Source organism: Coloeus monedula, assembly GCF_965178545.1.
Source record: "Coloeus monedula genome assembly, chromosome: 12".
NCBI classification, from domain to species: domain Eukaryota; kingdom Metazoa; phylum Chordata; class Aves; order Passeriformes; family Corvidae; genus Coloeus; species Coloeus monedula.
In genome coordinates this window covers 8,194,002-8,220,173 of record NC_138792.1, presented here as the reverse complement: position 1 = coordinate 8,220,173, position 26,172 = coordinate 8,194,002, and the positions used below count along the sequence as shown (strand labels likewise).

The 26,172-nt window shown below is 43.6% G+C and overlaps 1 protein-coding gene across 3 annotated transcripts in view; it reads left to right on the top strand.

Moving 5' to 3' along the window:
- Positions 1 to 26,172, top strand: part of PAK3 (p21 (RAC1) activated kinase 3) — a 65,130-nt gene that overhangs the window by 19,969 nt on the left and 18,989 nt on the right. For 2 of the 3 annotated variants that reach the window (XM_082289560.1, XM_082289561.1), the window contains exons 2-4: positions 15,593 to 15,789; positions 21,051 to 21,151; positions 25,396 to 25,549. In XM_082289560.1, the coding sequence (XP_082145686.1) occupies positions 15,615 to 15,789; positions 21,051 to 21,151; positions 25,396 to 25,549 (430 nt within the window). In that variant the 5' untranslated portion in view covers positions 15,593 to 15,614. Of the gene's footprint in view, positions 1 to 15,592; positions 15,790 to 21,050; positions 21,152 to 24,305; positions 24,351 to 25,395; positions 25,550 to 26,172 lie in introns of all 3 variants that reach the window. The other variant, XM_082289562.1, reaches the window with a different exon arrangement.

Below are 26,172 nucleotides of genomic sequence, written 5' to 3'. Positions count from 1 at the left end.
GCTGGCTGGTATATCATGACATGTAGTCTTGCAGTGGTTGCAGAGGGCAGTGGTTTTTTTCTTGTGATCTGGCCCAAGGAGACAGTATTGCATTACTGTCTGTGGCACTCTGAAATCACTTGGATTATAATTAGGTGATAATTTGGTGTGTTAATCCACTGTCTTCCACTGGGACCTGGACGCATCATTGTTTAAAGTTTCCCTTTCTGCATGTCTTTGCTGCCATTAGTGACCACCAGGAAGTGCTGAAGGCTGATGCTCTCTGAAGAACAGGGGCAATTATCGATTGCAAGTACTCCAGGGGTTGTTTTCATGGTCCTTTCTCTGGCTTGTAACGCAGACAGTGCTGGTGACTAGTGAGGTGTGCATGGACATGTCACATTCCAGGGAGTGTAGCTGATGGCTCCTTTTCTGTCTGAGCACTACTTTGTGGGTAGTAATGCATCAGCTGGTAAATGGAATGGGACACTGGCTTTCCTCACTTGCTCTTCTTAGGTTTGCTGCTGAGGCATGTTGGGTTGCTGTGAGCTGTTGTGTAGGACTTTGGTACCTCAGGGCTGAGCAGGGAAAAGCAGGCATCTGCCTAAGGCTGTAAATTAGGGAGGAGCTGACAAAATCAAGCCAGTAACAGAGCGACTTCCTGTACACCAACCTCTTTTGAGTGGCTGAAGGGACAAGGGCTGATGTAGGTCTCCAGCTCAGGAAGAGGCCATGGGGCTGTGCTGTCCCCAGCTCCTGGCTGTGGCTGCCTCCAGCCTTGCCCTGCGTAGGAGAGGCAGCAGGATGGTGAGCGGCCCTTCGGCTGGGGTAGGACCCGTGTCTGGCCGCATCCCTGCGGTGACCCTGACCCCACCCTCTCTGCTGCTGTAGAGAAACCCCCAGGATGAAGGTCCTTGGCCCTGAGCGCTGCAGTGTGTGCTGATGGCCTCAGATGTTCCCAGACTTGAGAGTCTGCAGAGCTGCTGCAGCTCAAGGTGCTTATCGCATCTTTGGCTCCAAGAATTTCTTTAAAGGCCTCAAAGGTAAATGCAGGGCCAGGAATTAATCTCACTGGGAATAGGTTCACTCGATGATTCTTAGATCATGGTTAGCTTTTGTGGCCTGTAATTTAGTGTGGCTTTTAATTGGTTTCGTGTATTCTGTGGTCTTCCTTTTCTGTTACAGTTTTTTAATCAAACCCTCTTTTTTTAAGGCCTTGGAGGGACATAAGTTTCTACAAAAATGATAATATTTCTTTATCAAATGTGTTTATCATTTCATGTTTGCATGGTCCTGCTGCCAAGCAATGGATGGTTCTGTCTGTCAGCTTCTGTGAAGCTAAAGTGATAATACCTCTGATTTTGTGAAGGGTTTTTTTTAATCAACAGCTTGTATTTGCCCACTGATCTCAGAACACTGTTTTTATTCTACGTCTTCAGCATTTGGTGGCATTTCTCCCATGTAAGATTGCCTCTTATCATTGCAGCTGGCTCTACAATCCAGCTGGAATCAGATTCATCTTTGATTTAATGGCAGAGCAGCAAACGTAGCTGTAGAATGGCTGGCAGCTTCTTGTGCAGAGCCTGACTATTGAGAGTCTGCTGAGGTTTTACTGCGGAGATCCTTCTTTCCACAGGATCATCCTCAGACACTGCATTCACTCTTGTTCATGTTCTGGAGAAACTGCGTTGTGAAGGCATTCTGTTTCCTGTGTGTATTTACCCCATTGCTTTGAGCTGAACCTTGCTCTTTTTGCCTATCTCTCTGTACTGTGCTCTGGACTACAGAGCCTGGATTTTCAGGCAGCCTCTCCATGTGCCCTGGGTTTCTTTAACCACATTCTTACTCAGTGCAAGTGCTCTCACAGTCTGTCACTCTCCCACACTCCCTGATGGTCCAGGTGGCCATGCTGTTTGGGGGCATTTCCCTAGAGCCAGATCAGGCTCCCATCTTACCTAGAACAGTGTATGTCTGGGACCTCTGCTATCCCTTCAGTCACACGCAGACATGGTGACGCACAGCTCTGTAACCAGAATAGTTAATCTTTGCTTCATGATTTTGCCTAAACAATAGTACCTTTAGACAGGCTCATTTTGTCTGAGATCAGACAATATATCAGCTGTTCTGGGTTGGGTTTTTTTTTTAGATACTGACCCTGGCAACAGCGTCTTGCTCATTTCTGATCATTTTCTGCCACTTAGTAAAATTATTTTACCTCCAGTTTTCTTGTCTTTTCCTCCTCATCAGTGTAAAGGCTATGTTCTCACTTCTGTTGACCTGTTATCCCTAGCAATCTAGCATTTCCAGAGGTTTGGTATCCCCCCAGTACTTCCTGTTTTCTCAGCTTGTTGGAGGTATTTTCTTGTTCTTTTTCTCTTCTTCACTTGTTATCCAGGTTGTTTACAGTGTATTGCATGTACTGTGTGCTGACTAACAACATGATTGCTGTCGGGTTTCTGAAACTAACCTGGCTCTTTATTAGGTTCTTTAAAGTCTGATAGATGTGGCAAAATAGAAGCAACCTCTTATCTACATTAACAGCAAATGAGAGAGCCACGTTCCTCACAGAACCAGAAAGAAAACACAGTGAGTAACTTCTCTGAGGGTATTTGTAAAGTCTGTGGCAGGTGTCCCATGCTTGTACCCTCAGCACATGGCTCTGCCTATCAATATGTTCTGCAAGGAAACAAAACAAGAGGCAGATCCCTGCTCCTTGCCCCTGGTGAAGACCAGCTCCAGGCACTGGTCTGTACTGAGGCAGAGCTGAGGGTGCTGTGAGCCTGGAGGCTGGCAGAGTATCGCATCTTCCCATTGCTTCTACTGTTACTTCTGGAATGGGGTCTGGAAGGGAACGAGCCTGTGCTGTTCACTGTGGATGTGGATATCTTGTAGCTAGGTACCCATTTGAGGTGGCAGTTGTTGCTGAGGAGCAGCAGATTTGCTGCTGTCTCTGTGCTTGTGGAAATGTTCTTCACAGTTCCAAAAATCAGCTGGAGTTTGTCCATACTGGGAGTGGGACACACTGGGGTACAGCCCTGTTGAAGGTTCCAGGTGTGGTTCTATATGAAGCAAGCATGGAGACCTCTCATCCTGCGTGTGCTCGCCAAGCTGGAGGGTCACGAGCCATCTCTGTGTCAGACACAGCTCAGGCACAGTCACTGCAGCTCGACTGCTCCTCGCTGGCTGTGTCAGTGCCCTCACACAGGCTCAGCAGGCTGTGTGTCCCTCCTGGGATCTATGCCTGGGCGAGCAGTGCACCTCCAGACCCTTGGCCCTTTTTTTGTATTGACTGAGGAATAAAGACAGGCAGAGAAGCTGTTAAAATTTTCTTGGGCACCTTCTCTCCTTGGGTGCTGCTTCTCTGATGTCCTCCCCATTTCTCAGCCTGCTTTTCTCATAGAATATATAACAATGCAGCTATCATTTTGTACCTCATAAAATCCTCAATTAATGTACTTCAGTTTTCTTTAAAGCCTGAAGTTGTAAATAGGAAGTAGGGGTGTCAGAGAGTAGTAGACTTCACCCAGAAGCAGAGTAAATGTTGATGGACTGTTTTAAGAACAAGTTTCTTTGCAAAGCTTTTATGCCATAAATTTGATGTGTGTGTGGCACAAGAAATCTATTTTGGGTCCTGTTGTTGTCCTCTTTCCTCTTTCCTTGCTGTTTTGTTTACTTGTTTCTGTGCATTTTGATGGTTTCTTATTTTTGGTGCCTTCTTTGACCTGATACAAGATTGCATTAGTGTCAGCTGCTGCTCTGGGAGTTGGTACTTTTGTAGGGATTTGCAGTAGGATCTAAGGCTGCTTTAGAAGAACTTACTGAACAATGAAGGCAGTTCACTTTTACAGGAGCTGTTGCAGATGGCTCCACACATTTTGGACAGTGATCTTGAGATGAAAGTACCCTGATGTGTTGGGAACGGAAATGTCTTGGCTCTTGTCTACTTATTTTAAAAACTTTGTGTCCTTTTGCACCAGTGACTTGCAAAAGTGCTCCCACGTTCTGCAGACAAGGCATCTGTGCTTGTATGGAGAAGTTCAGTGGTTTGTCCTAGCAAAAATTTGCAAGAAACAGGAATGAATCCCAGAAGTGTGAATACCTGGCAGTTGCTCTAACCAGGATTTGTAGCATGTGCATTTTCCAAAACCAGAACAGTCCCTGCTTGCTCAAGTATTTTCCCATATGGGGACTGAGGCCAGGGTGTTCTGGATGCCACCACCTTTGGGGGCTTTTTGTCCCATTCCAAGCCCAGTGTCCTTACCTTGATGGTTGCAGACTCTATGCAGGAGGCTGTGGACAAATGCAGAGGAATTGTGAGTAGATACCCAAAAACCTTTATTTTTTCATTTAGGTCATAAGAGGATGGTGAACTGTTTTCCTGTTGTAATGAGAAGTCAGGCAAGAAGGAATCTCCACTGCTCCACTAGTCTGGAGCAGAATATTATTTTTTGAGCAATGAAGTGTTAAATGCTGAATCCCTGTTTAAGCAGTTTAAAAATATCATACCATTGTGGTAGCTGAGAAAACAACAGATTTTGTGTGTGGTCTTGTCTTGCTTTCAGCACATAGGTGTCATTTCTTCCCTGACCTATTTAAGAATAGCATTTGTACATTTGTTCTCCTAATCTTCCCATCCTGCTGCTCTGAAGCCAAGGTCTTGCTGGCAACTAGAAATAAGTAAGTGCATGCAGCAACTGCTCCATTTCCCCCCTCTGCCTGCTCCAGATCCATGATACCCCCAAGGTAGACAGGCCATTACACACTATAAGATCACTAACGTAGCAGGTGAATATTAGATATATGAAGTTAGTCAGCTGTAAATAAAAGGCCTGGCAAAGAATAAAAGGCAAAACATTGTCCCTGAGGAAGTAAATGGGGATATGATGCCTTCCTGCCCTAGTGCCCTAAAGAGTTGATGCAGCATCTGGACCATATTCACCTCCCAGGTGAAAGGCATGTGGCAGCCTGGGCTTTGCCCTTTCCTTCCTCGGAGGTAGGAGCTGTGTCCTTCCAAACATACCATAAGGCCTTGAGAAGATTGGTACAGCAAATCTTCTCATGTGGTGTTGGTCTCTCTGTCTCTTGCTTATGGGATTTGGAGGTTTCAAGTCCATCCCATGCTCTCTTTATTAGTGGTCTTTATCCAGCCCCAGTAGCTATATCCAGAGGACTCCCTGTTCTTTATTTTTGCTTCTTGCAGTGTGGTTTGTCTCCCAACTCTCCCTGGCAGTCCTGGGGTGGCCTTAAGTCATTTACATGTCAGATTCATCCTCTGACACAGGGGTTTAATGTTGTTTATTACAGCAAGTTTCTCAGCTAAGGATTGCAACGGCAAAATGAGCTAAAAGGTGACTGGAAGGTGCTAGAAATGACAACTGTCTGTAAGTTTCAATTACTGCATTTTATTGCTGCTTCCTTGTCTCTTCCAGAGTTCTCTGGTGATTGTTGTTGGCTTGGCCTGCATGTGTCTACTGAGCCATAGGCCAGTGGTTTATCAACCCATGTAGTTGTCAGTAGTCAGGACGGGGTTCCTTCCGTCTTGTTGCATTCCTGGAGAGCTGCACATGTCTTGAGGCAAAACCAACTCTTGGCCTGCCTGTGGGGACCATTCAGGGAAAAGGGCCATGGCTGTTTCTCTGGTGAGCACTCTTAGTGTGGGCTGGAGTGGTGCTAGGCTGGGGTTCAGCGGGTCATGTTTATCATGGCACACCTTCTGTGAGTGTGTCAAGCAGAGAATAAACTGTTGAAAAGCAGAGAAAGCAGCAACACCTGCAGAGAAACCAGGAAAACTGGTCCTTTATTCTTTTTTACCCTTCCTTCTTCTTCCAAATGTTGGTTTGGGATTTTTTAATGTAAACAAAATGAGAAACATAATAGGCAAGATGCCAAATGGTTTATTAAAAGCAGCCTTAGTGCACCAGCTAGAGTTCAGTAGGAGTTTAGGGTGCCCAAAAATATGAACTCGAGGACTTTTTTATTTATCTAATTTTTATTATGGAAGTCCAAGCAAGAAGAGGCTTCCTTTGATACCATTTACAAGGTAAGAGAGAGAATAGTGATGGGAGCAAGCTTACATCTGCCAAACCCTGTGACTGCTTTGCCCTGTTTGCTGGTTTTTAGCCTGGGTGTAGATGTGGATCAAAACTCTGCTTGAGAGTGGCCAAATTCAAGCTCCTGTGCTGGTGGTTTGTAGTGCTGCTGGTTTGTTTGTCAGCCTTTCCTGTGCTGCAACAGGACAGGCTGTGTGAATAGGACATGAGGTGACTGCCTTGGAATGCTCCAAGTCCATCAGAACCTCAGGTGTCTGCCTTGGGATGCTCTGGGTCCATTTTAAGATGGTTCAGTGAGTTTGGTGGGTAAATGTTGCTCTGCTGAGAGTGTAGACAGAACCCACCGTGTGGTCTTGTGCATGGAATTTGGAGACAAGCCCTACACTCAAATGGATGCACACTGGAGAGGTGGGAAAGTGGGGAAGAGCAGATAGGAGGTAGGAGAACATGGTAGAGAGACTGGCAAGCTGTCAAAGGCCAGCAGAAGAACTGGCAGTTCAACCTGCACGTTGTGAATCTGTGTTGACAGAAGAAAGCAGAGTGTTCCTGACAGCATGAAGTGATGACATGGCCCTTACGTGGTTCCAGATACATCGGTGTAAGGGAGCTTTGTATCTTCTACAGAAAGGGACATGCAGGATGCATAAAAGAAGATGTTTGCATTGATGCAATACCACAGCAAGACTTTTCCTGGGCATTTCTCACATATGGGTGGAGCATGTGGAGTAGCCTGCTACCTTACTAGGCTAATGTAGATTCACCTTCAGCTGCCTTTACCAGAGAAGATGAGAGAAGGGGTGAAATTTTTGTGCTGAGTTGCAACAGTTGGGATCTTTGAATGCAACAAGAGTCTGCTTCCCACCATATTAATATGAGTATTGTTCTAACCCTGGCAGATCAATAATTCAAGGTGCAATTGCACTCTTAACTGTTCCAGGAGCAGGCCCAGATTTGGGTTTTCTGGACCACTTTGGGGCTTTGACTGGTCAGCTAAGTAAGCCACAAGTGTTCAGCTTGAACCTGCCAAAGATCCAGCAACTTGTTACAAAGTCTTCCTGTAGTGAGGGACTGCTGCCCGTCAGCTGGGTTGGAGTCCATTTTAACTGTCAGTAGCCTGCAGTAAGGGCTGGCATCTCATTCCTGATCTTGGACAGTGCTACAGGATTAACTCCAAAGTTGCTAACTCAGATTAGAACTCAAACTGTTTTTCTTGGCTGGTTTTAATCTGAATTAAGGTAATGAAATTTTTATTGTGGCAGTCACGATGCTGGTGTCTCCAAAGCTTTTCTTTGTTTACATTTGAGTCCTCCTAGAGAGCAAAAGTGAACCTTAGGCCTAAGCTCTGAACTAGGAATAATAAGGTCCATATGGAGAATTATTTCAGTCTATCTGCAATGGTTTAAATCCACATGTCATTTCACACAGCCTCTTTCATGTGTAGACAAGGGCAAGGGATGCAATCCTGTGGAATGTGGGATGTTTGAGAGGCACGGTTGATTTTGAGACATCTTTTCCAGCTTTGTGGAGCCCTTCAGCTGTGTAAATAAAAAGCAAACAGGGAGTGGGGTTTTTTTGTTTTCCTTTTGCATATAAAAGCCTTTTCTAGGTACTTTTTCATAGTTTGTTATCTATCCCAGAGACGTGTTTCCCATTACAGTAAAAGGAAAAAGGAAAAAAAAGGGCTGTGGTATCCTTCACTTTTTTCTCCTTTAGCTGCTTCTGGACTGTCCATTGCTCTGTCAGTCTTGGCATGTCTCCAGATTTAGTAGCGTAGAGCACAACCTTTTTGTTTCAAACCATGATTCAAAAACACATGACAAAAATACCCATGTAGCTGTCTGAGTTTGGGTATGAGTGGGTGGAGGTGCTGGTGGCTCTTCCCAAGGTAGTCAGGAGGGTGGAAGCTCTCCCCTTGCTCTCTCTGGGTGGCAGAAGTGTCCTTGTGATCCAGCTGGCTTTTCTACATCATCAGGGTATGTCCATACCTTTGTTATATGAAGTAAAGTCAATTTTTATTTTAAAATAGTCACCATTTCACAGGCCACCTTCTGGTGCTGCAATGTTGCGAGGTGTTCACTTCATGTAACCTGTAGGAACGTACTTCCTTTCCTTCCTGTGCTGTGCTGAGGTGTAATTACTGAATACCTGGACAAGGTTTAATGGGGAAAGCTGTTTCCCTGCCCCACACCCTCTGTACACACACATCTTCCCCTCCTAGGTCATGTAACCGTCCCAAAGCTCAAGTGGTTTAGTAAGTGGCCAGGATCCCAGCAGGAGCACGGTTTGAATGGATTGCTTTTGTTTTGATGTGATCAAAAAACACCCACAAAGAAAATACGTTGGGCTAATAGGGTGTTCTCCAGTGGTGTGGAGAGGAACTCTGGTTTTTCTTTCACAGTGTCCTGCAGCTATGCTGAAGCCTCAGCATCCTTGTTCATGTTATCTCACATTAAGCACTGGTTAAGCACAGCCCTTAAGTATACACTTAACTTTAAACATTGCTGGCTTTACTATGCAAAAGTAATTCCATGTTTTGCTTTTTTGGGGCCACAGCCTGAACAGCCACAGCTTTGTACAGAAGGGGAAAGTGAGAAAACCTGGACAAGTCCCAATATTCTTTGCATTTGGAAAAGTGAACCTGTGTGAGGAGCCATGAAACCTTTGTAGTGGGAGCAGGTACGGAGTGCTGGGAGTCTGAGGAGCAGCAGTTTCACCATGTGGGAAGAGGCGTGTAAAGCGGGTGGGCTGAGGGGTGTTGGGAGATGAAAGCCAGATGCATTTTGTAAAGTGCTGCCTGTGGTTGCATTGGCAGTTTGCAGAGAAAGAGTTGAAGAGTTGAGGAAAGAAATGTAGTTAGATATGTGGATAGGTAGGTTATGTGTTTGAAGAGGGGAGATGGATCCTTGAAAGCCATGAACTGAGACATGTTGTCGAATGCTAATTAAGCAAGGGGGAAAATATATTTTCAGGTTATTTCCATCAGTTGTGACAAGCTCCACTGTTTCAGTCCGTTCCCAGCTCTTAGCAATTTAACTGGGTGATTCAAGGTCCAGACAAAGGACAAAATAATTTAAATTTGAAGAAATGTTTAGTCAAAACCGTTAAATTTACAGCTACTGCATGAATGTACCTTTTGTATTCATTGACATTCTGTATTCATTATTGCTGCAAGTGCACTGTCAAGATGGAACTTTAAACCAATATTAGTAAGTCACTATGTAAAACTCTTACTGCTGCAATTCCTAACAGAAGTTTGTTGATCCCATCTCAGAATGGGTGTTTCCATTCCAAGTACTTGTGACCAAGGTAGTTTTACTTGGATACAACCTGAATTCAAAATATCCCCTCCACACAGAGAGCTTCTTATGAACAGCTAGTTCAGAGGCCAAAAGTTACTTGTAGCAAGTACAGAGGATAACTTCTGAATAAATGAATATATTGGAGGAAATCATAAGCTGCTTACAGGGTGTTTGCAAACAGGAACAGAGAGTACATTCAGCAAAGAAATTACTTGGTTTGAATAATTTGTTCAGCTCAGAGCATGTTTACCTGGCTGTGAGGGGAATGGGGAAGTTTAATTGGCAAATGTTGGTATTGTGCTTTGAGACAGTTGTATGAAAGGCAGTATGAAAGGGAAGTGTTCTTCTTGTTTCTAGGGTTGTAATTCCTTCTGTAGTTTGTGTGAATGCAGCATTTTCTTCAGGGTTGTATAAAGAAGGGATGCAGTGGTTGTTTTGCAACACATGTGTGTGAGGGAGGTCCTAGGAAAGATGTCTTTACTCCAGACAGCGCTCCGGCTGTGTCTGCCCTGCCTGCAGAGCCTGCCCCACACACCTGCCCAAGGTCTTCAGGCACCCGAGGGTGGAAGCAACTGAGCACAGACTGCCCAGGGGGTGTTACAGACCCTGAGTACCCAGACAGAGTTGTCTCTGCTTCAGCTGATGCTGAATATGGCTCATTTTTTATCAAAAAGGCCTTGGTATTGTATTTTAAATTTTGCAGAAAAGACAGTAAACATCTTTCACAAAAGTAGTGAAATCATGACTGTATCTGTTCTGTCCAGCTCACCGTCTGCTCTTTAACGGAGCTGTAAGAAAACTGCAAGTAAACATGCAGATGCAGAAGAACAGATACAGGTCTGAACTAGGCTGGGAAGTACTCTGTAATACCTTAATAGAGTGTCTCAGTACTCAATATCTGGAGAGAATCCTTCTCAGTTACATCACCATTGATTTTTTTGAAATGGATGAGTGTCACTGGGAGCAAAATTTGGCCCATACAACTAAGTAATAAATATCTTTTTGCAGGAAGTATGTTTATAAACAAAGAGTGAGCCTTGGATCTTCGAGTTATATTTGTAAAGCTACTGCCTGAGAATTGGCATGGTTCCTTCCAGTCAAGGGATCTTGGAGACAGTTTTGCTGCATCACAAGCTGCAATAGTATCTCTGAGGCTTTGAAAATGAACACCAGTGTCTCTGCAAACAGGATACTATTTGTGAGTTTTAATTGGAAGCAGTCATGTCTGAATGCTGCAGACTTTGAAATAGCAGGGCTAACATTTAAGATCTATCCACAGTGTTCCCCAGATACACAGAGGTGAAGAGCTTGCTGAGATCAAGGCCCAGCATGAGATTCTGCTCTGAACTTGAACTGAATAGAACAAATCTTTTGTGTGTATATGCTGTTTTGAAAACATTTGGGTGCTTCAGATATCTTCCTTCCTCTCCTCCCTAGCTTGGCAAGAACTAGATGCAAAAATATTACAAGACAGGCTTTTGCAAAGGGGGAATTGAGTCACAGAGAAGCTGAATGCCATATATTTAAAGTCAGTGTTCGTCTTCTCACTTAACAAAACTGGTGATTGGAAGACATGAGGAGGAAGGAAAGGGATGTTGGATCATCTTCTATAACCCTGTAATAGTTATGTAGAAGCAACTGACCTGTCTGAGAATTTAATTTTAGCTTTTGCCACTTGGCTGCGAAAGTTCTAGCTAACACACTGAAGTACACTGTTGTATTTTGGTACAGTAGTCTGTCTCTTTAAATGCTTCCTTAAAGCCAATGGGCAGTGACAAGAATTTTCTCTGGAAGTAGGTAGATATTGGTCACCTGCCCTCTTTGTTGCACAAGTGTGATTATCTTACAAATTTCTTTTAAAAGGGTTACCAGCACTGCCTTGGTTGCACGAATGGGGTCCTTGAGGACTGAGATGAGGAAAGTCCTGTTGATTGTGTACTCCATTCTCTCGGTGAGCACCAGCTGACCTCTCCAGAAGCTGTCCCTGCTGACCGCCTGGGTGGCTCTCATGGCCTCAGTGGCATATGGTCAAGTGCTGTGGTAGCTGTGTTGTTTCAGCCTACAAACCAACCAAAGCAAACCAGCACAAGTCTACCAAAAAGTCACACCCCAAAACCCCCTAACAATGAAGAAAAAGCCTAAAGAAGAGAAAGAACACCAGAATTCAGTGGACTGAATATATGGATACTCCATAATAATTTCCAGTAGACAGAAAGGGGGTTTTGAAGGAGTTGCCCTATGCAGAACTAGACTAGCAGGACTGAGGACTTGTTATTATGACAGGAAAACCTGCACCCAGAATAGAGAGTATAACCTGAGTTATCTGCTGTTGACATTTCTCTACAATGTAAACCTGAGAGATTCCTCAGCTGAATACGTCTTATTGGCCCTCCATTCTTTACAGATTTTCTCTAAGTTTGGGTTGGAGTAAATCAGTATAAAACACTTAAAATATGAAGTCTTAGGTGATAGTGAATGTTCTTTTGTCGTGATGCAGTGGTACATGGAAAATCTCTAAATTAGAATGAATGGAAGAGCAAATAGATTCCTCTGATCAGGAAAACCATAAATTTTAAGTCTCTTGGTGTGTATTGCCTTGTGGTTTGCTTTAGTCTTGATTTATACCAGCTTTAGAAAGTTAATATCAACCGTTAAACCTTCTAGGCTATCTTTCCCCTTCTTTTTTTTTCTTTTCTTTTCTGGTTTACAAGTGAATAAAAGAGCTTTGTACAGTTCTTGAAACTGAGCCTGAAACAGCTCTGAACAAAATATAGTGTTCCTTTCAAAATCTTGGAAATAATTACATCATAGGCAAATTGGGCCAGAAACTGTTAATAGTATTCTTTGTGGGATGAAATCCCATGGGAGGACCTATTTCAGCAGACTGGCATTGTTTACAAATAGAGGCAGTGACAGATACAGTTGTCCCATTCTGAAGGACAACTGAAACTATAATGGCCTATAATGGACTTCTCAGAATAACTGCCTTGCTTTTGATAACAAGCTGGAAAAGGGCATTGGTGCTCCTGTGGTCAGCTTCACGCTGACCATCCTGGGAGTAAAGGCTGTATTTGGCACTGGAAAACTATTTGTAGGTGAGTTAAACAGAAAATAAAAGCCTCTCTTGCATAAGCTCCTGGTCTTTGGGAATTGCTGGAGGAACAGGGAGCTGTGTCCAGATGTCTCTGCTGGGCTTCATAAGCTGGGAACTCTGCAGAGAAACCTGGACATCATGGGCTTTCCCTTCACCAGGATAACGAACACAGCATGTGTGGATCTCCCTGTTACCTTGTAGTGGTTTTCATTACTGGCTACCCTCCCCCCCCCCCCCCCCCCGCCCCCCTTATTAGAAAATCTTCTGCATTTCAGGATGGAAATCACAAAGATTAGCAATATGAACTGTTAGACCTCAATCTACAAAAGCATTTAGTTCTCTAGGTAAGTAGGCTAGACTGTACGTGAAAACTAAACTGGCACAAGCTGTAGTCTGGCCACAATTATAGCTGTTCCTGGGTGATACATAGCATGTTACTGCCTGTGTGTGTGCTTCTGCAGGAGGGTGAGCTGTGTTCCTCCATTACCAGAGCACGTCTTTACCTGGCCGGTGGGGCTCTGTGGGCAGAGCCGTCTCTTGGGAACCAGACACATGCTGGGGACCGTGTCTTTCTCTGAAGGATCACGTTTGCTTTTCCAAGTGGTGTGGTCAAAATGACAAACACATCTTTCTCTCTAACAGCTGCCTCCAATACATGACTCCATTAGTTACAAGTGTGTGATCTTTCCCATGCTTTTAGGCCTGAAGGGAAAGCTCTAGAGAATGACACCTGGTCACTGGCTTCCTGTGGTCCAGTGTTACCTGCAGTTACAGGTGGAGGTGAGCAAACCCATGGTGTAGAGGAAGCCTGGCAGTTCACACTGGGTGAGCCTATGAGTAGACATCCTCTTTGGATGGTGAACTGCCGCAGTGACCGCTGCTGTCCACTGCCCAGGCCAGCTCCAGCAGTGTGCGGCAGGAGTAGGGAGCAGCTGGAGGCACGGAGCTTTAAGGCTGCTCCTCTGAAGCCTCTGCTCTGCCCAGGGGAGCGACAGCCCCAGGCACGAGGCAGTCAGCAGCCCTGGACCCAGGGAAAGATAAAAAGTACCAGGAAGGCTTGCCACTGGGACGTAATCCAAATTTATTGAAGGGGGATCCATGATGAGCAAGCAATACTTGCAGTGTTGCTACACCTTATAAAGGGGGATTGAACAAGGGGAGTAACCCAACTAGGGACCAATAGGCGGATCAGGAGGGAGGGACGCTGGATGGAAGGACTCACATGTGGTCCAATGGTCTTGGTGGGTGGAGGGAGGGGGGTCACATGCCCCAATGGGACGTCGAGGCTTAGGGGATTTTCAAGAGGGGAGGTATCCGAGGGGGCAGGGTCTCGGGGGATTGACGGGGACCATATAAGGGTAATTAGGGAGGGCTTGGGTGACAGACACACAACAATCCTGAACTCAGGGAGGGGTTTGGGTGATTGATAGGGAAGGTGCCTGAACAAGGGAAGGGGATAACCTTTTTTGGGAGCACTGGGGGAGCGGCTTGGATCTGGGACAGATCAACTGGGAATAGAAGTGGGGAAGGTAGGGACGAACCATTAGGGTACAAAGAACATACAAAATACAATAAAAACATTGCACCACCACAGTGAACAATGAACTGCCAGCAGAACAATTGTTAGAGCTCTTCCTAATTTGCTGCAGGGAAAAGATGCTGGAAAAGTTCAGGTCACTAATTTAGCACAAACCAGTTGACGGCAGCTGGGAAGATGCTCATTCAAACTGCTCCCCTGATGGAGGTGAGCAGCTGTGGGGTCAGTAACAGCTTCAAGTGTGTGTTTGTGAATCAGGATCTCCAGGATCCCTGTTCCATGCTGTCTGTACTAGGGAGAGGACTGGGAACAGCTGTTGCTGGAGTTTTCAGCGGTGTGACCTTGGGATGGGTCTGTGGGATCCCATGGAGATCCAGATGTTTGGGGACGGATGCAAACTAGAGATGTGATGGTATATTTCATTTATTTTTCTTTTCACTGGACTGATGCTTTGAATCTCAAAACTGGTGTTTTGGGATTTAATTTAGATGAAATTAAATATGTAAGTCAAGTAATTTTAAAAAGTTACCGTTTTATGTGTGGTAATTTGAAAATGGGAACAAAGGCTAAAATGCTCACGTCATGAAAAAGTCTAAAGTGAACATCTCTAAATGTTTCAGTTGATAATTTAGCTTTAACTTGTAAGATAATGTCAGTTAAGGCAATGTGGATTTCATTATCTCCTATTAATGTACCAGCCATAAATCTGGCAAAATTACAGTTATATCAAAATAAATGTGACTGTTGAAAATGTTAATCTCCATTCTAATAAAAAAACCAAAGCAACCCAAGACCAACCATGAAACCCCGAAAACCCCCAACCATGGCGGCTTTACCTGACCAAAGGACAAGCAGCGCTGCTGTTACCACTGGAGCTTCAGGACCTCTCGTTGTGTGACAGTCACCATGTTTGGCTGATATTCTGAAAAAAACCCTACAGCTTCCATAGCTGAAAAACAAGCTGCTTCCCTTTAAATTTAAGAGAGTAGCTGATGAATTCAATAGCTTGTTTTACCTGTGAACCAGCATGAGGAGAGATCCAGAACACATTCACAGTGATATGCATGTGCCTTCTGTAAAAGGAGCAACATTGATTTTAGGGGATGGAAGACAAGGTGCTTGTAGAATTATAACCTTTAAAAAGATGCAGTATAGCCCACATTACTTCTGATCTGTCTGAAATTGTACTCTATTTTTGGGTCTTAAACCAGTTAATTTTATGAAGTGTTGCTTGCTACCCATATCCCCTTAACAAGCACCTTTTTTCTTACATCATAAAAAATGGTTGACTACCATGCAAGCTAGTTTCAGTAAATCATTTAACTTTTACTTTGGAAGTCTGTTTTAGAGTAAAATTTGGATTGTAAACAACTATGGGGAAATAGTTGTAAATAAAAACTTCAAAAACCTGTAACAGGGGTAAAGAAATCTGTATTTTAACAGTAATACATTGGTTTTTAGGAATTGGCTGCTGAATTTATTTACAGCAACCAGCAGCAACCTTATTCAGAACAAACTTCTAACAGAGAGATTTTCTTATGCACTCAGAAAGCTTTTCCTGCCGTCTTTCCTGCCCAGGCCACCAGCCTTGGCATCGTCACTTGACAGGCATGTTTTGTGTTGTGCTTTGCAGGAGGCTGTGAGGGCTGCTGAAGATGTCCGATAGTCTGGATATTGAAGAGAAACCTCCAGCTCCACCGTTGAGAATGAACAGCAACAATCGCGATTCTTCAGCACTAAACCACAGCTCAAAACCGCTTCCCATGGCCCCTGAAGAGAAGAACAAGAAAGCCAGGCTGCGCTCCATCTTTCCAGGAGGAGGGGATAAAAGTAAAGTATCAGCAGTGTGGATGGGTGGCTCCTTCTCTGGGCTTTCTGGTTGTTACTGGTTTTCGTGTTTGCTTTCTGCCACTGTTTTTTTGCTGTTTCAGTGCAGGCCATGGTACCAAAGTCTTCTGTTCCAATTATGCTAGAAACACATTTCAAAAGAGGAGGAGGTGTTCAGTCAGTTACTTTCTTGTCTATGAAAGACACTAAAATGTGCACACATTGTGCAACTTGCCTTTTAAAAATAACTTTATAGTTAAGCTGGGAAATCCTTTCCTTTGGATTCTGCTTTACATTAGCAGTAAATACAGAGATGAGGTTGTGTACTTGTGAAAATACACTTACAGAAGTGAGAGGGCAATATGCCTGATGCTGGGGTTTTTTAATGCACTTATATTCCAGGAACAGGAACAAGGCTCTTCTTGCTTGTTCCTTTTGCAGTGAAAGTGGACACAGAATGGCTTGGTTTAAAACCTGCTAGGTGTGGATCAGCAAGAGAATCTTTTAAACATGCAGCAAACAGCATTTAAGTTGCATTTCAGTCACATTCTTTGAAATGGATTTGTGGACAGGAGTGTGTTTTGAGTTAGCATATTTACAGGTTTGAGGGAAGGGATCTTCTTTATTTCTAGTGCAATGGGAACTGATGGGCTACACCTGCAAGGCTGATGTCACTGCAAGGCCACTCTTGGTTGTCTTTGGAAGGTTGGGGTCACTGGGGGATGTTCCTGATGATGGAAACAAAGCAAATGTCACATCTGTCTTTAAGAAGGAGGATCTGGGGCAGTGCAAGCCTGCCAGTTTCACCTTGGTCCTTGGGAAGGTGGTAGAGAAAATCCTCCTGGAAACCATTTCCATGCAAATGAAGGATAAGAATGTGGTCAGGAATAGTCAGTGTGGATTTGTGAAGGGGAATTCATGCTGAACTATACTGACAGCCTTTTACCTTGAGGTGACAGGCTTGGTGGTGAAGGGGGAGCAGTGGTTGTTACTTCTGCTTTAGTAAGGTGTTCAGCAGAGCCTCCCACAGTATCCTCACAGAGAGATTGATGAAGTACAGTATAAATAAGTGTACAGTGAGGTAGACTGAAAACTGGCTGAAATGCTGGGCTAAGAGGTTGTGGTCAACAGCATGAAGTCCAGCTGGATTTCAAGGGTGATTCTGTCTTCAGTGTGCATCAGTGTCCCTCCAAAGAGAGCTCAGAACTATGGAACTGCAGTCATTCCCTTGGAGCTCCAGCTTACCTGTGCTGCTTGGCTGCCTCATTCATGAAGCTTCATGAGGTTGTGTGGAGCAGCTGGAGACAGTCTGGCATTCAAAACTCCTCACAGGCAGTAAAAGGCACACTGGCAGCCCCATTCCTCCCCTCAGCTGTGTGCAATCCTGATGACTTCTCTGATGGGAATGCTGAAACTGGATGGGCCCATTTCTCAGGCAGACCTGGCCAGTTCACTCTGCAGATTGTTCCCCCAGATGTCTCCTTCTGGGAACAAAATTATTTTTCAATTGATTCTTTTTAAAGGCCAAAATGAAAGTCTCTCCAGGCTTGTTTAACTCCTAGAAAGACTTGGGTCACTTCTTCCCCTGAGTGTTAGCAGGATGGTATTATCCCTCTCCAAGGAAGCATTTCTTAAGTAGGAGATGCTGTGTGAAGTGCATGCAGAAAAGGGGAGACCCAGAAACAACCCCTCCTGGAAATGATCAGTGACATTAAAAATGTAATTAACTACCAGTCAGAGCAATCTTAGGGAACATACAAGTGTCATGATTTTAAATGTGACCATGAGGAAAAGTCAGGTAAGATTTATAGCTTAATTTTGTTGGGTGAAATAATAAATGGAGGAAGTTTAGCTTGACTGGCCAAGTCCCTTGAGGTAGTTTCACTGCAGGGTTGGTTTGTGGGTCAGGGTATCAGTGGGCCTGTGTGTGCTTCACAGACTCTGTGACACATTTTTGAGACTCCTGCTTATAAAACAGAAGGTGATTGATACATCTGCTCTCAGCTAGTGCAGTGCTTTGCAGCACCACAATGTCAAATCCATAGTTCATCACTGGTGCAAGTAAATAGAATGTGAAGAAAACGGCGTGGCAGGGTTATTTTGTCTGAACCTGCAGGAACTTTGTTGCCTTTCATTTGCTCACCAGACAGGAGGGATATGAGGATGAATATGGTACAGTGTGTTCTCTCCAAGGCTGTGGTGTGTGCCAGGACTGCTGTGCCTGGGCACCAGGAATCTTTTGCAGTCCGTCCCCTGCTGGAATGCAGCATTTTCAGTTACAGTTTGAGTGCTTGTGTTTAAAACCTTGTTTTGGCAAGCCATTGATGGCTCTGTGGAGCCCTTCCGTGCATCTACAGTTGAAATAAACCATTTAGGCAGTAGTGTCCTGCCGCTCCCCATAGCACCTGACCTTGTGTTCTTGTATAGCTCCTCTTGCTCTCGTCTCTGGGCTAAGGTACCCCCAATTCCTGAGGGCAGGAAGCCAAGGCAGACAACTAAAATAAGTTTCCAGTGTCTTGCAGGCAATCTGTGTGGAAAAAGGAGCTGAACCTGTTCTGCTGAAGCTGTGAAATTGGCCTTCCTGCCTCAGAAATAATCATGGTGATGGGAGCCACAGTGGAGTCACAGCAGTAGTGCTTCATTCAGCCGAGGTGTTACCTCAGCAGAAATGACTTGGTTCTTCCAGTTGTTTGATACAGGCTTGCTCTTTCATTAAACCACCTGTGACTGCTGTAAAATAAATTCACTCTGTGTGTTGTGCACTGGGGATTCCATGAAGGCACTGTAGAGCATTCAGCCTAAAGAAATCAGGGAGAAGTCGACCTGCAAAGCTCAGATGCCCCCTTCAGAGGTCCCCATCCATGTTAAGTTCCTGGGTGAATGCAACTTCCATTGAAGCTGCTTTTATACTTGGCTGCGGAGTGGAGCAGAGTCTGGCCTTTAGGCATCTGATCTCCTCCTGTACAGAAAAACAAGAAAAGAGGGAAGGAGAAAAACCCAGCAGAGTAAAGATCAGTGAAGGAAGAAAAAAGGACAAGGCTACTGGAGGAGCAGAGCAGAAAGAAGGATGGGGGGACAAGTGTGAATGGCATTGGAAAGGAGAGGGAATGGAGGAAAGAAAGTGAGTTGAAGAGGAGGCAAGCAAACGGGGGCATAAGCATGAGGTTAAACCCTCCCTCTGTCTCTGAGAAAAGCTGCCACTTAGCTGAGTCACATTTTTCTCCTGAACAACTGCTCTTTTAACATGATGATGGTGATGCAGACTGTGGAAGTCAGAACGATCTTTCCTTCTATTTTAATCTGTCATAGGTGCTGAGATGGTGTGGAGGCCTTCATGGCTAACTCTGTGCAGCAGGAGTGTATTGTGAGGAGGCATTTACAAGGAAATCAAGTAGGAATGTTCAGTACAAACCCCTTGCATCCAGTCAGTCAGGTGCTTCAAAGAAGTCATGCCTTTTCATATCATTTTGCCAGCTTGTGTGAAATAGAAATGATTTGATTTGCGGGGTCCAGACAGAAATGTCAGAGTTTTTAGTCTGAGGAGAGGTGAGGGTGTAGTAAAGAGATGTTTAATTCCGTATTTCATTTGTAGTGTATCAGTGTTTGGAGCATAGGTGTTCTATCACAGTCTGGTAGGCACAGGTCCATGAAGCAAATGAGCCAGATCTTGGGGAATGAGCCGGAACACTTGTCCTCCAGCAGGAGAGTCCTAGAATGGACAAGTGCTGCTTTTGGGGGACGTTTTATATAATCCCTTATTTCAGTTCTAGGTTTGACTGCTGCTTTGAACTGAATTTGATAATCCTTTAAATCTAATTTTCGCTGCATTTGCTTGCAAATGATGACATAGAAGAAGCCAGTTTTGTTATCTACACACAGATGACATCTTCTAACTGCCAACATCTGTCCTGAAAATAAAACAACATCATCTTAGTGATAAAAGAAGGAGAAAGCCTTTGCATTTGTATTTGATGCATTGCTGACATCTTTACTGAATGCTAAATGAAAATATTTCATCAATGAACATTGTGTAGGGGTGTGCAGCACAGACAAAGGATGACAATTATTTAATGAGGATAAATGCAGCAATGCAGAGAAAGGATTAGAAGCATTCAAAATAGACTGTAAGTACAAAGAGCAGAGCATCTTTCACCTAAAGGAGGCTGTAAGGTAGAATAAGAAATATGCAAATAGAGGCCTTGTGGAGCTACTGGCTGAGCAAAGACAGACCTGGATTGGGAGGGCTGCTGGTACATAGTGAATCCAGCCTTGGGTGAGACTCCTAGGTGAACCTACGGAGCTGGCAAACATCATATTAAAACACTGCAGGAAAGTGAAGGCAGCTTCCCTCAGCCCTTACTCCACTCATTCTTTATCAGGGTCAATAAAACTGGGCTGAAGTGACGTTTGTCAGCAGTCAGACGTGCAGAAGGATGACCACGAGGGATATTAGTTTCAAAAGGTTGTAAAGAGGGAGGGAGATGAGAAGCATATGCAGGTTGACTGACTTCCAAGTCTGCCTGCTTAAGTAAGATACTCCACACTCTGGGAATACTGGTGGAGTGATTTAAAAAGAAAAGAATTCTGGAGACTAATAAAGCCTGCATTTTATGATTATATGTCTTAGTTAATTGAGATCTCAAATGAAGCTTTTCCAAAGACATTTATGGGATTCTGTTGCTGGGCAGATTCTGTGTTTTCTAAAACAGAGCTGCTGTTTCAGCCTTTTGGTTGGAAGAGGAGTCACCGCATGAGCTGCTAGTTTTCACAGAACCTGTAGGAAAAAAAAGGGTATCTAAAAGAACCTTTCCTCTCTGATCTGGCTGATTTTGAAGTGGATTCAAACTATGTTGGAGAACAGACACACATACACATGCGTGGCCTGTGTGATTTACTTCTGCAGGAACCCACAAAGTCAAACAGGAACTAGTTTCCAGATATGAAAACTGAGTGAAAAAAAAGAGCTGAAAACAGAAATCATACTGGTTAGAGATAGCCTAAGAAGACTACTTCATGAACAGCTTGCTTTGGCAGCAGTCACATTGGCTGAAAGTAAAACAAAATAAAATAACACCTTCTAGACCTTCCCCAACAGGGGTTGACAGGTTGGTGTTATGTTTACCTGGATCTGTTTCTCAAGTTAGATGGTTGTTAACTGATGTGTTTTCCACTTTTAAAACACTGTTTTGAGCACACCTGATTATTAAAAGTTTTAAATGAAAAGCTGTACAGAAAATAAGTGCTTGCTAACATTTTGCCTCTAGCCAACAAGAAGAAAGAGAAGGAACGTCCTGAGATCTCTCTTCCTTCAGACTTTGAACACACCATTCATGTGGGATTTGATGCCGTCACTGGAGAATTCACAGTAAGTAACTGCTGTATTTCGTGTTTACCAGAACTTCTAGTTTCTTGATGGTAAAATAACCTCCTATTGCCAGAGACATCAGATGACAGCAGCCAGGCTGTGAAGAAAGAGACTTTTATTTGTTGGGCTTAGGATTTGGAGTGTTTAACTTGTGATTCAGGCTGCTTTTTTTTTTTTTCTCCAAGGATTGTCAGCAGAGTGTCTGTGAGAAATGAAAACTAGGAAGAACGTAGGTGTATGCTTTTACCAGTCCCCCAAAGCTGCTACAAGGGTTGGTTATTCAGTGTCTTTGGGAAAGCATAAAAAGCCCCCTCCACGTGCATAGTAGACAACCAGCCTCAAAGTGGAAAGTCCAGCTGCTCTGCAGGGAACCCTTGGAGACACTCAGAAAGCAGCAGCATTGTGGAAGTCCATCCATTTTAATTTAGTATCCTTCAAAATATGTTTATACACTAGGTGATCAGTGTTTCTAGCCTTCATGTATTAATAAAATAGCTGTCAGCTTTTGCTTCTTAAATCTCAACAAAGAGTTGGGAAAAATGAATCCAATGGAAGCTCTTTGAAGTGTGCAGGGGGCTTCAGAGCAGTTTTTCTCAGATTACTAGTAGGGTGCTGAAACTATTATTCCTTAAAGCTGAGATGGCAGTGAGCTTACGTTTTGTTAAGCTGTGGAGGTGAGAGGGAGCATTAGCAACTCTCCTGCCACCAGTAGTGCCCTGTGAGCTGAGTGGTCAGACTGTGTAATCACCATTGTGGACTGTGCTAGTGCTGACTGGCTGCATACACCAAACAGGATGGGACAAATCATTTGCCTGGACAAAGGATGGCTAATTTTCAGAATTTGAGCCCTAAATGTGATTTCTTCATAATTTTTTTCTTTGATTGCTACTTCTGTTTTGCAAAGCCGTTTCAGAGAGCTGGAAACTTTCTGTGTCCTACAGTAGCAGTTGCAACAATAGGAATAACAGTAGAAGAAAAAAGACACATCTAATGGCAGCACGTCTTCAAAGGAGTAGTGAAATTGAATTATCCTTAGTAATTAGGAAATACAGCTACATTTAAAGTAAGTGGACTAGTTAATTAGGCTTTTTAAAATAGATGTCATAAAATCTTACTTCAAGATTTATTCTGTGCCAAACCCTAGGGCTTGACTAAATGCTTATTTTAAAAGCCCAAATTTGTTAATTTTTGATCAGAAACTTTGCATAAAGCTTTTAAAATTGTTTTCCCTGCCATTTATCCTGGTTTTTCCTTTTTTCCCCTCCCTTTCTTTCCCTGTAGCCATTTTATTGTTCGGGTTAATCTTCAGTGCCGTTCTCCTTATCTTCATATCGTATTATGTTGCTTTCTGCTTTTGTTTTCTCTTTTTTGTGTTTGCATCACTTCTCCTTGTCTGTCTTCACCTTCCCACTTTCCTTTCTCTCCCCACTGGATGTTCAGCTGTTCTTATTCTGTATCTATTCTTCCTTTCAGCCTTCTACCTTTATTTCTATCCTGTGTTTGAGACATTTTCCTTCTGACTACATGCAAACACGTTGGGTCACACTCATGTGCTCTCATAATCTGACTGATGGTCAGGGTCCTGGTTAGTTCATGTCCCTGCCAGCTGGAACAGAAAGGAGGGACATCAGGCTTAACACACTTCAGTTCTAAGCAAAAGCACTCACTGTCTGTATTTCAGGGATCAAAGTTTGGATCATTTTTAATGTTGTTATAATCTACCAGTGTAGGTATTGGTATACTAGGTATTGGTCCCAACTAATCTCAGATGCAGGCATTCCATTACACACTACATTAGGCATGTATGATTTGTCCCAACCTGGATAAAACCTGTGTATCAGCTGGGTAGTCATGTGGTAAGTACACCCTGCAAAGGGCCTGCCACTAGCCCGTACTCTGTTCTGATATTCCCACTGTCTAGTGATCACGCTGTCTGTCTCCTTCAAAAGTTTGGAAGTGCCATGGGAGTGTCCAATCAATGTGCAAACATATGGGGGTTTTTTGTTTGGAATTACTGCAGCTGTCATGCCAGTAGTGCCTGCTCTCCTGGTTATATGCAATGCGTTGGGCCATCTTCCGACACCAAACCATCGCCCCCAGCTGCATCCCCTGATTGCTGTTAGATGCATCCCAGTGCACAGTTGCATGGGCTCCTGAGTTCTGGCTTTCAGGCTTGAGCACCAACCTGTGTTGTCCATCATGAGCAAATATTACATCTCCATTTCACTGTGCTTGGAGCAACCACATTTGCTAAGAAATAGGGCTTTTAAAGCAGAGAATAAAATTGGTTGGAAACTGTTGGGTGAGAGCATGTTGCTGGAGCTTTATGTTCCTTTATTTGAAAAAGGAGTTGCATTTTCTGAATGAAGGACAGTGTGGTTAGCAGGCCTTTGGGGAGTGTTTTTTGTAAGGCATGCATGTTTGAAACCATTTCCTCATCCCCTACCTAGAAGAAAATGTGGTTACCCACCAAACTTTTAAAGCTTCAAGATTATGACATTAGTAAGTGGGAAAAGTTGTGGCTGTAGATCCTAAGAAGTTGCATGTTCCTAATCTAATCAAGCATTTCTTTACAATTGTCCTGATTTTCAGTCTGACACACACAGATTATTTGTGTTGTGACAATGCACAACCTCCCAGATTTCACAATCTGACTTTGACCATCTGCTCTCTCCACTGGTCAAATGGTGATCTTGGGGCTGGAGAACCCCCAAGCCTGGAAAAAAAACTTTTATAGAGCCATTCAAAAATGGTAATCTGGCTTCAAAACTAGGCAAACAGCAGAAGCAGATTTTTCTCTCTCTTTTTTTTTTTTTAAATTTTAAATTGAGAAAGGAAATCACATGTAATTTTTCTAGTCACTTGCTATTAATACTCAGGAATGTATTTTTATGAGGAGAGAAAAACTGTTTAAAAGCGAGAGGAGGGGGAATGATGCTTCCAAACTTTGGAACGGTTGTGGTTTTTCTGTTTTCCTAAACCTGCCTTCCTGTAGCCTGTCTACCACCTGATCTATTTGGTATCCACCTTGTAACTCCCATTTTAGATGGGACTTGCCCACTTTGGCCCATTGGTTTCCTCCTCCTACCACCTTCTAAGTTGTCCCACATTCTGTTTTAACTTTCTTTTCTTTCTTTATTTACGTCCATTACAGCCAGATCTCTATGGCTCACAGATGTGCCCAGGGAAGCTCCCAGAGGTGCGTCACAGGCCCCAAATGCTTCTTTGAGATGTCATAGCACTGCAGCAGCAGGTTGATGTGTGTGCACTAGATTTGTTGCTTGGCTTTTCCCACTTTTTTTCATCAATCCTAAACTTTGGAAGCCCATGTCACACATTGTTTTTTGGACAATTTCTGAGAAGAAGCTATATGAAAGTAGATAGGGGTGGCACCAAGGCTAAGGTGTCGTTTTTCCTTCAGTGAGCTCTGCAGTTTGCTGGTCAATGTCAGCTGTGCAGTAAAGGGGGGGAATGACAGGCTGCCAAATCTAGGGTATTATCCTGGATAACTAAAGCAAGTTTTCATCAATAGAATTTCAGTGTAGAGCTGGGGCTTTTAGTGATTGGTTCAACTTTCAAATTCTACCTCACCCATAAGATGTCCAAGAATTCATCCAAGGAGTTGGCACTCTCAGCCTTTTTTCTGAGTCCCTGGTTTCTGTATGTTTGCAGTAGAGAACCTAGAGACATCCTTTGCAGCAGTGGTACACCTCAGTGTCATGATTTTGAGAGCTGAAAGGCAGATCCTGTACCCTGCAGCGTTCCCTGGTATGCTGAAAATTAATTGTAACAGGGTGGGATTTATCTTTGAATCAGACAGCAGTGATCATTTCAGCAAAATGTGTTTGCATTCCTAAGCATGAAAGGTCCAGTGTAAAGCTCCTAAAAGACACTGTGTTGTCCACCAGTAGATAATATTCTTGTTATGCCTGCCCTGAATCACCAGGCAAACAAGATTAAGCCTTAAATCATTATTCCATGGAAGAGCAGAGTTGTTTTCCAGAGAAGTTTCATGCCCTTTTATTCCTCTCACAGTCATTACTTTCTTTTCTTTTTAAAGTTGGGTCCTGATTTTAGCTAGATTTTTGATAGACAAGAAATGATTGCATCTAATTTTAATTGTAAGGTGTCAATCAAAATTTCTGCAAGTAATCTTACAGGGAGCATGGGATCTTGGTAAAGATCTGTGAGGCTGCAGATTTTAAATACTCTAAACCCACTTTGTTTCCACTCGACGTCTACAGGGCATTCCAGAGCAGTGGGCCAGGCTACTACAGACCTCCAACATAACAAAACTGGAGCAGAAGAAGAACCCACAGGCTGTTCTAGATGTTCTCAAATTTTATGATTCCAAAGAAACAGTTAACAACCAGAAATATATGAGCTTTACATCAGGAGGTAAGTAGACGTCTCCCAACAGGGGAGGTCAGGCTCCAAAGCGAGTCAGAGCAAAGTTCAACATTCAAGTGTTCAGGAAGCAACCTGAACCAATTCCACCTTGTGGAATACTCCTAAAATTAATTCTAGTTCTCCCTTTTTTTCCCCAAATATTATTAAAATAGTAACCTTGCTTTGTTGCTGGTTTTTAGAACTAACCAAGGTTTTGAAACAAAAATGCCATTAAGATAGCATTAGTTTGGTAGAGCTCCTGTTGACAGCTTCAGCTGCAAAACGGGGTGTCTGTAGCCAGCAGGGTGTGGACAGCATTTGGAATGTCACCTGCTGGGGTTCCATTCCCTTCACAGGATTGTCTGTGACAGTGGAGTCTGTCATTTCCTCAGTTTGAGGGTTCAAACCAAGACAACTTCCAAAATGAAGAAGCTTCTCAGAGGTCTTTCTAAAAACTGTGCGCTTATCTCCAGGGTTGAGAGAAAGCATCTTTTTTCCCAAATTCCATAATTAAAGGATTTGACTAATTTGACATTTCCTGTGTGCTAAAATAGCAATTCCCTTTGTGATGAAATGCAGGCTTCAAAACAGTTCATCTGAGCTCCTGAACCCAGGAGCTCTTCTCGCGCTTT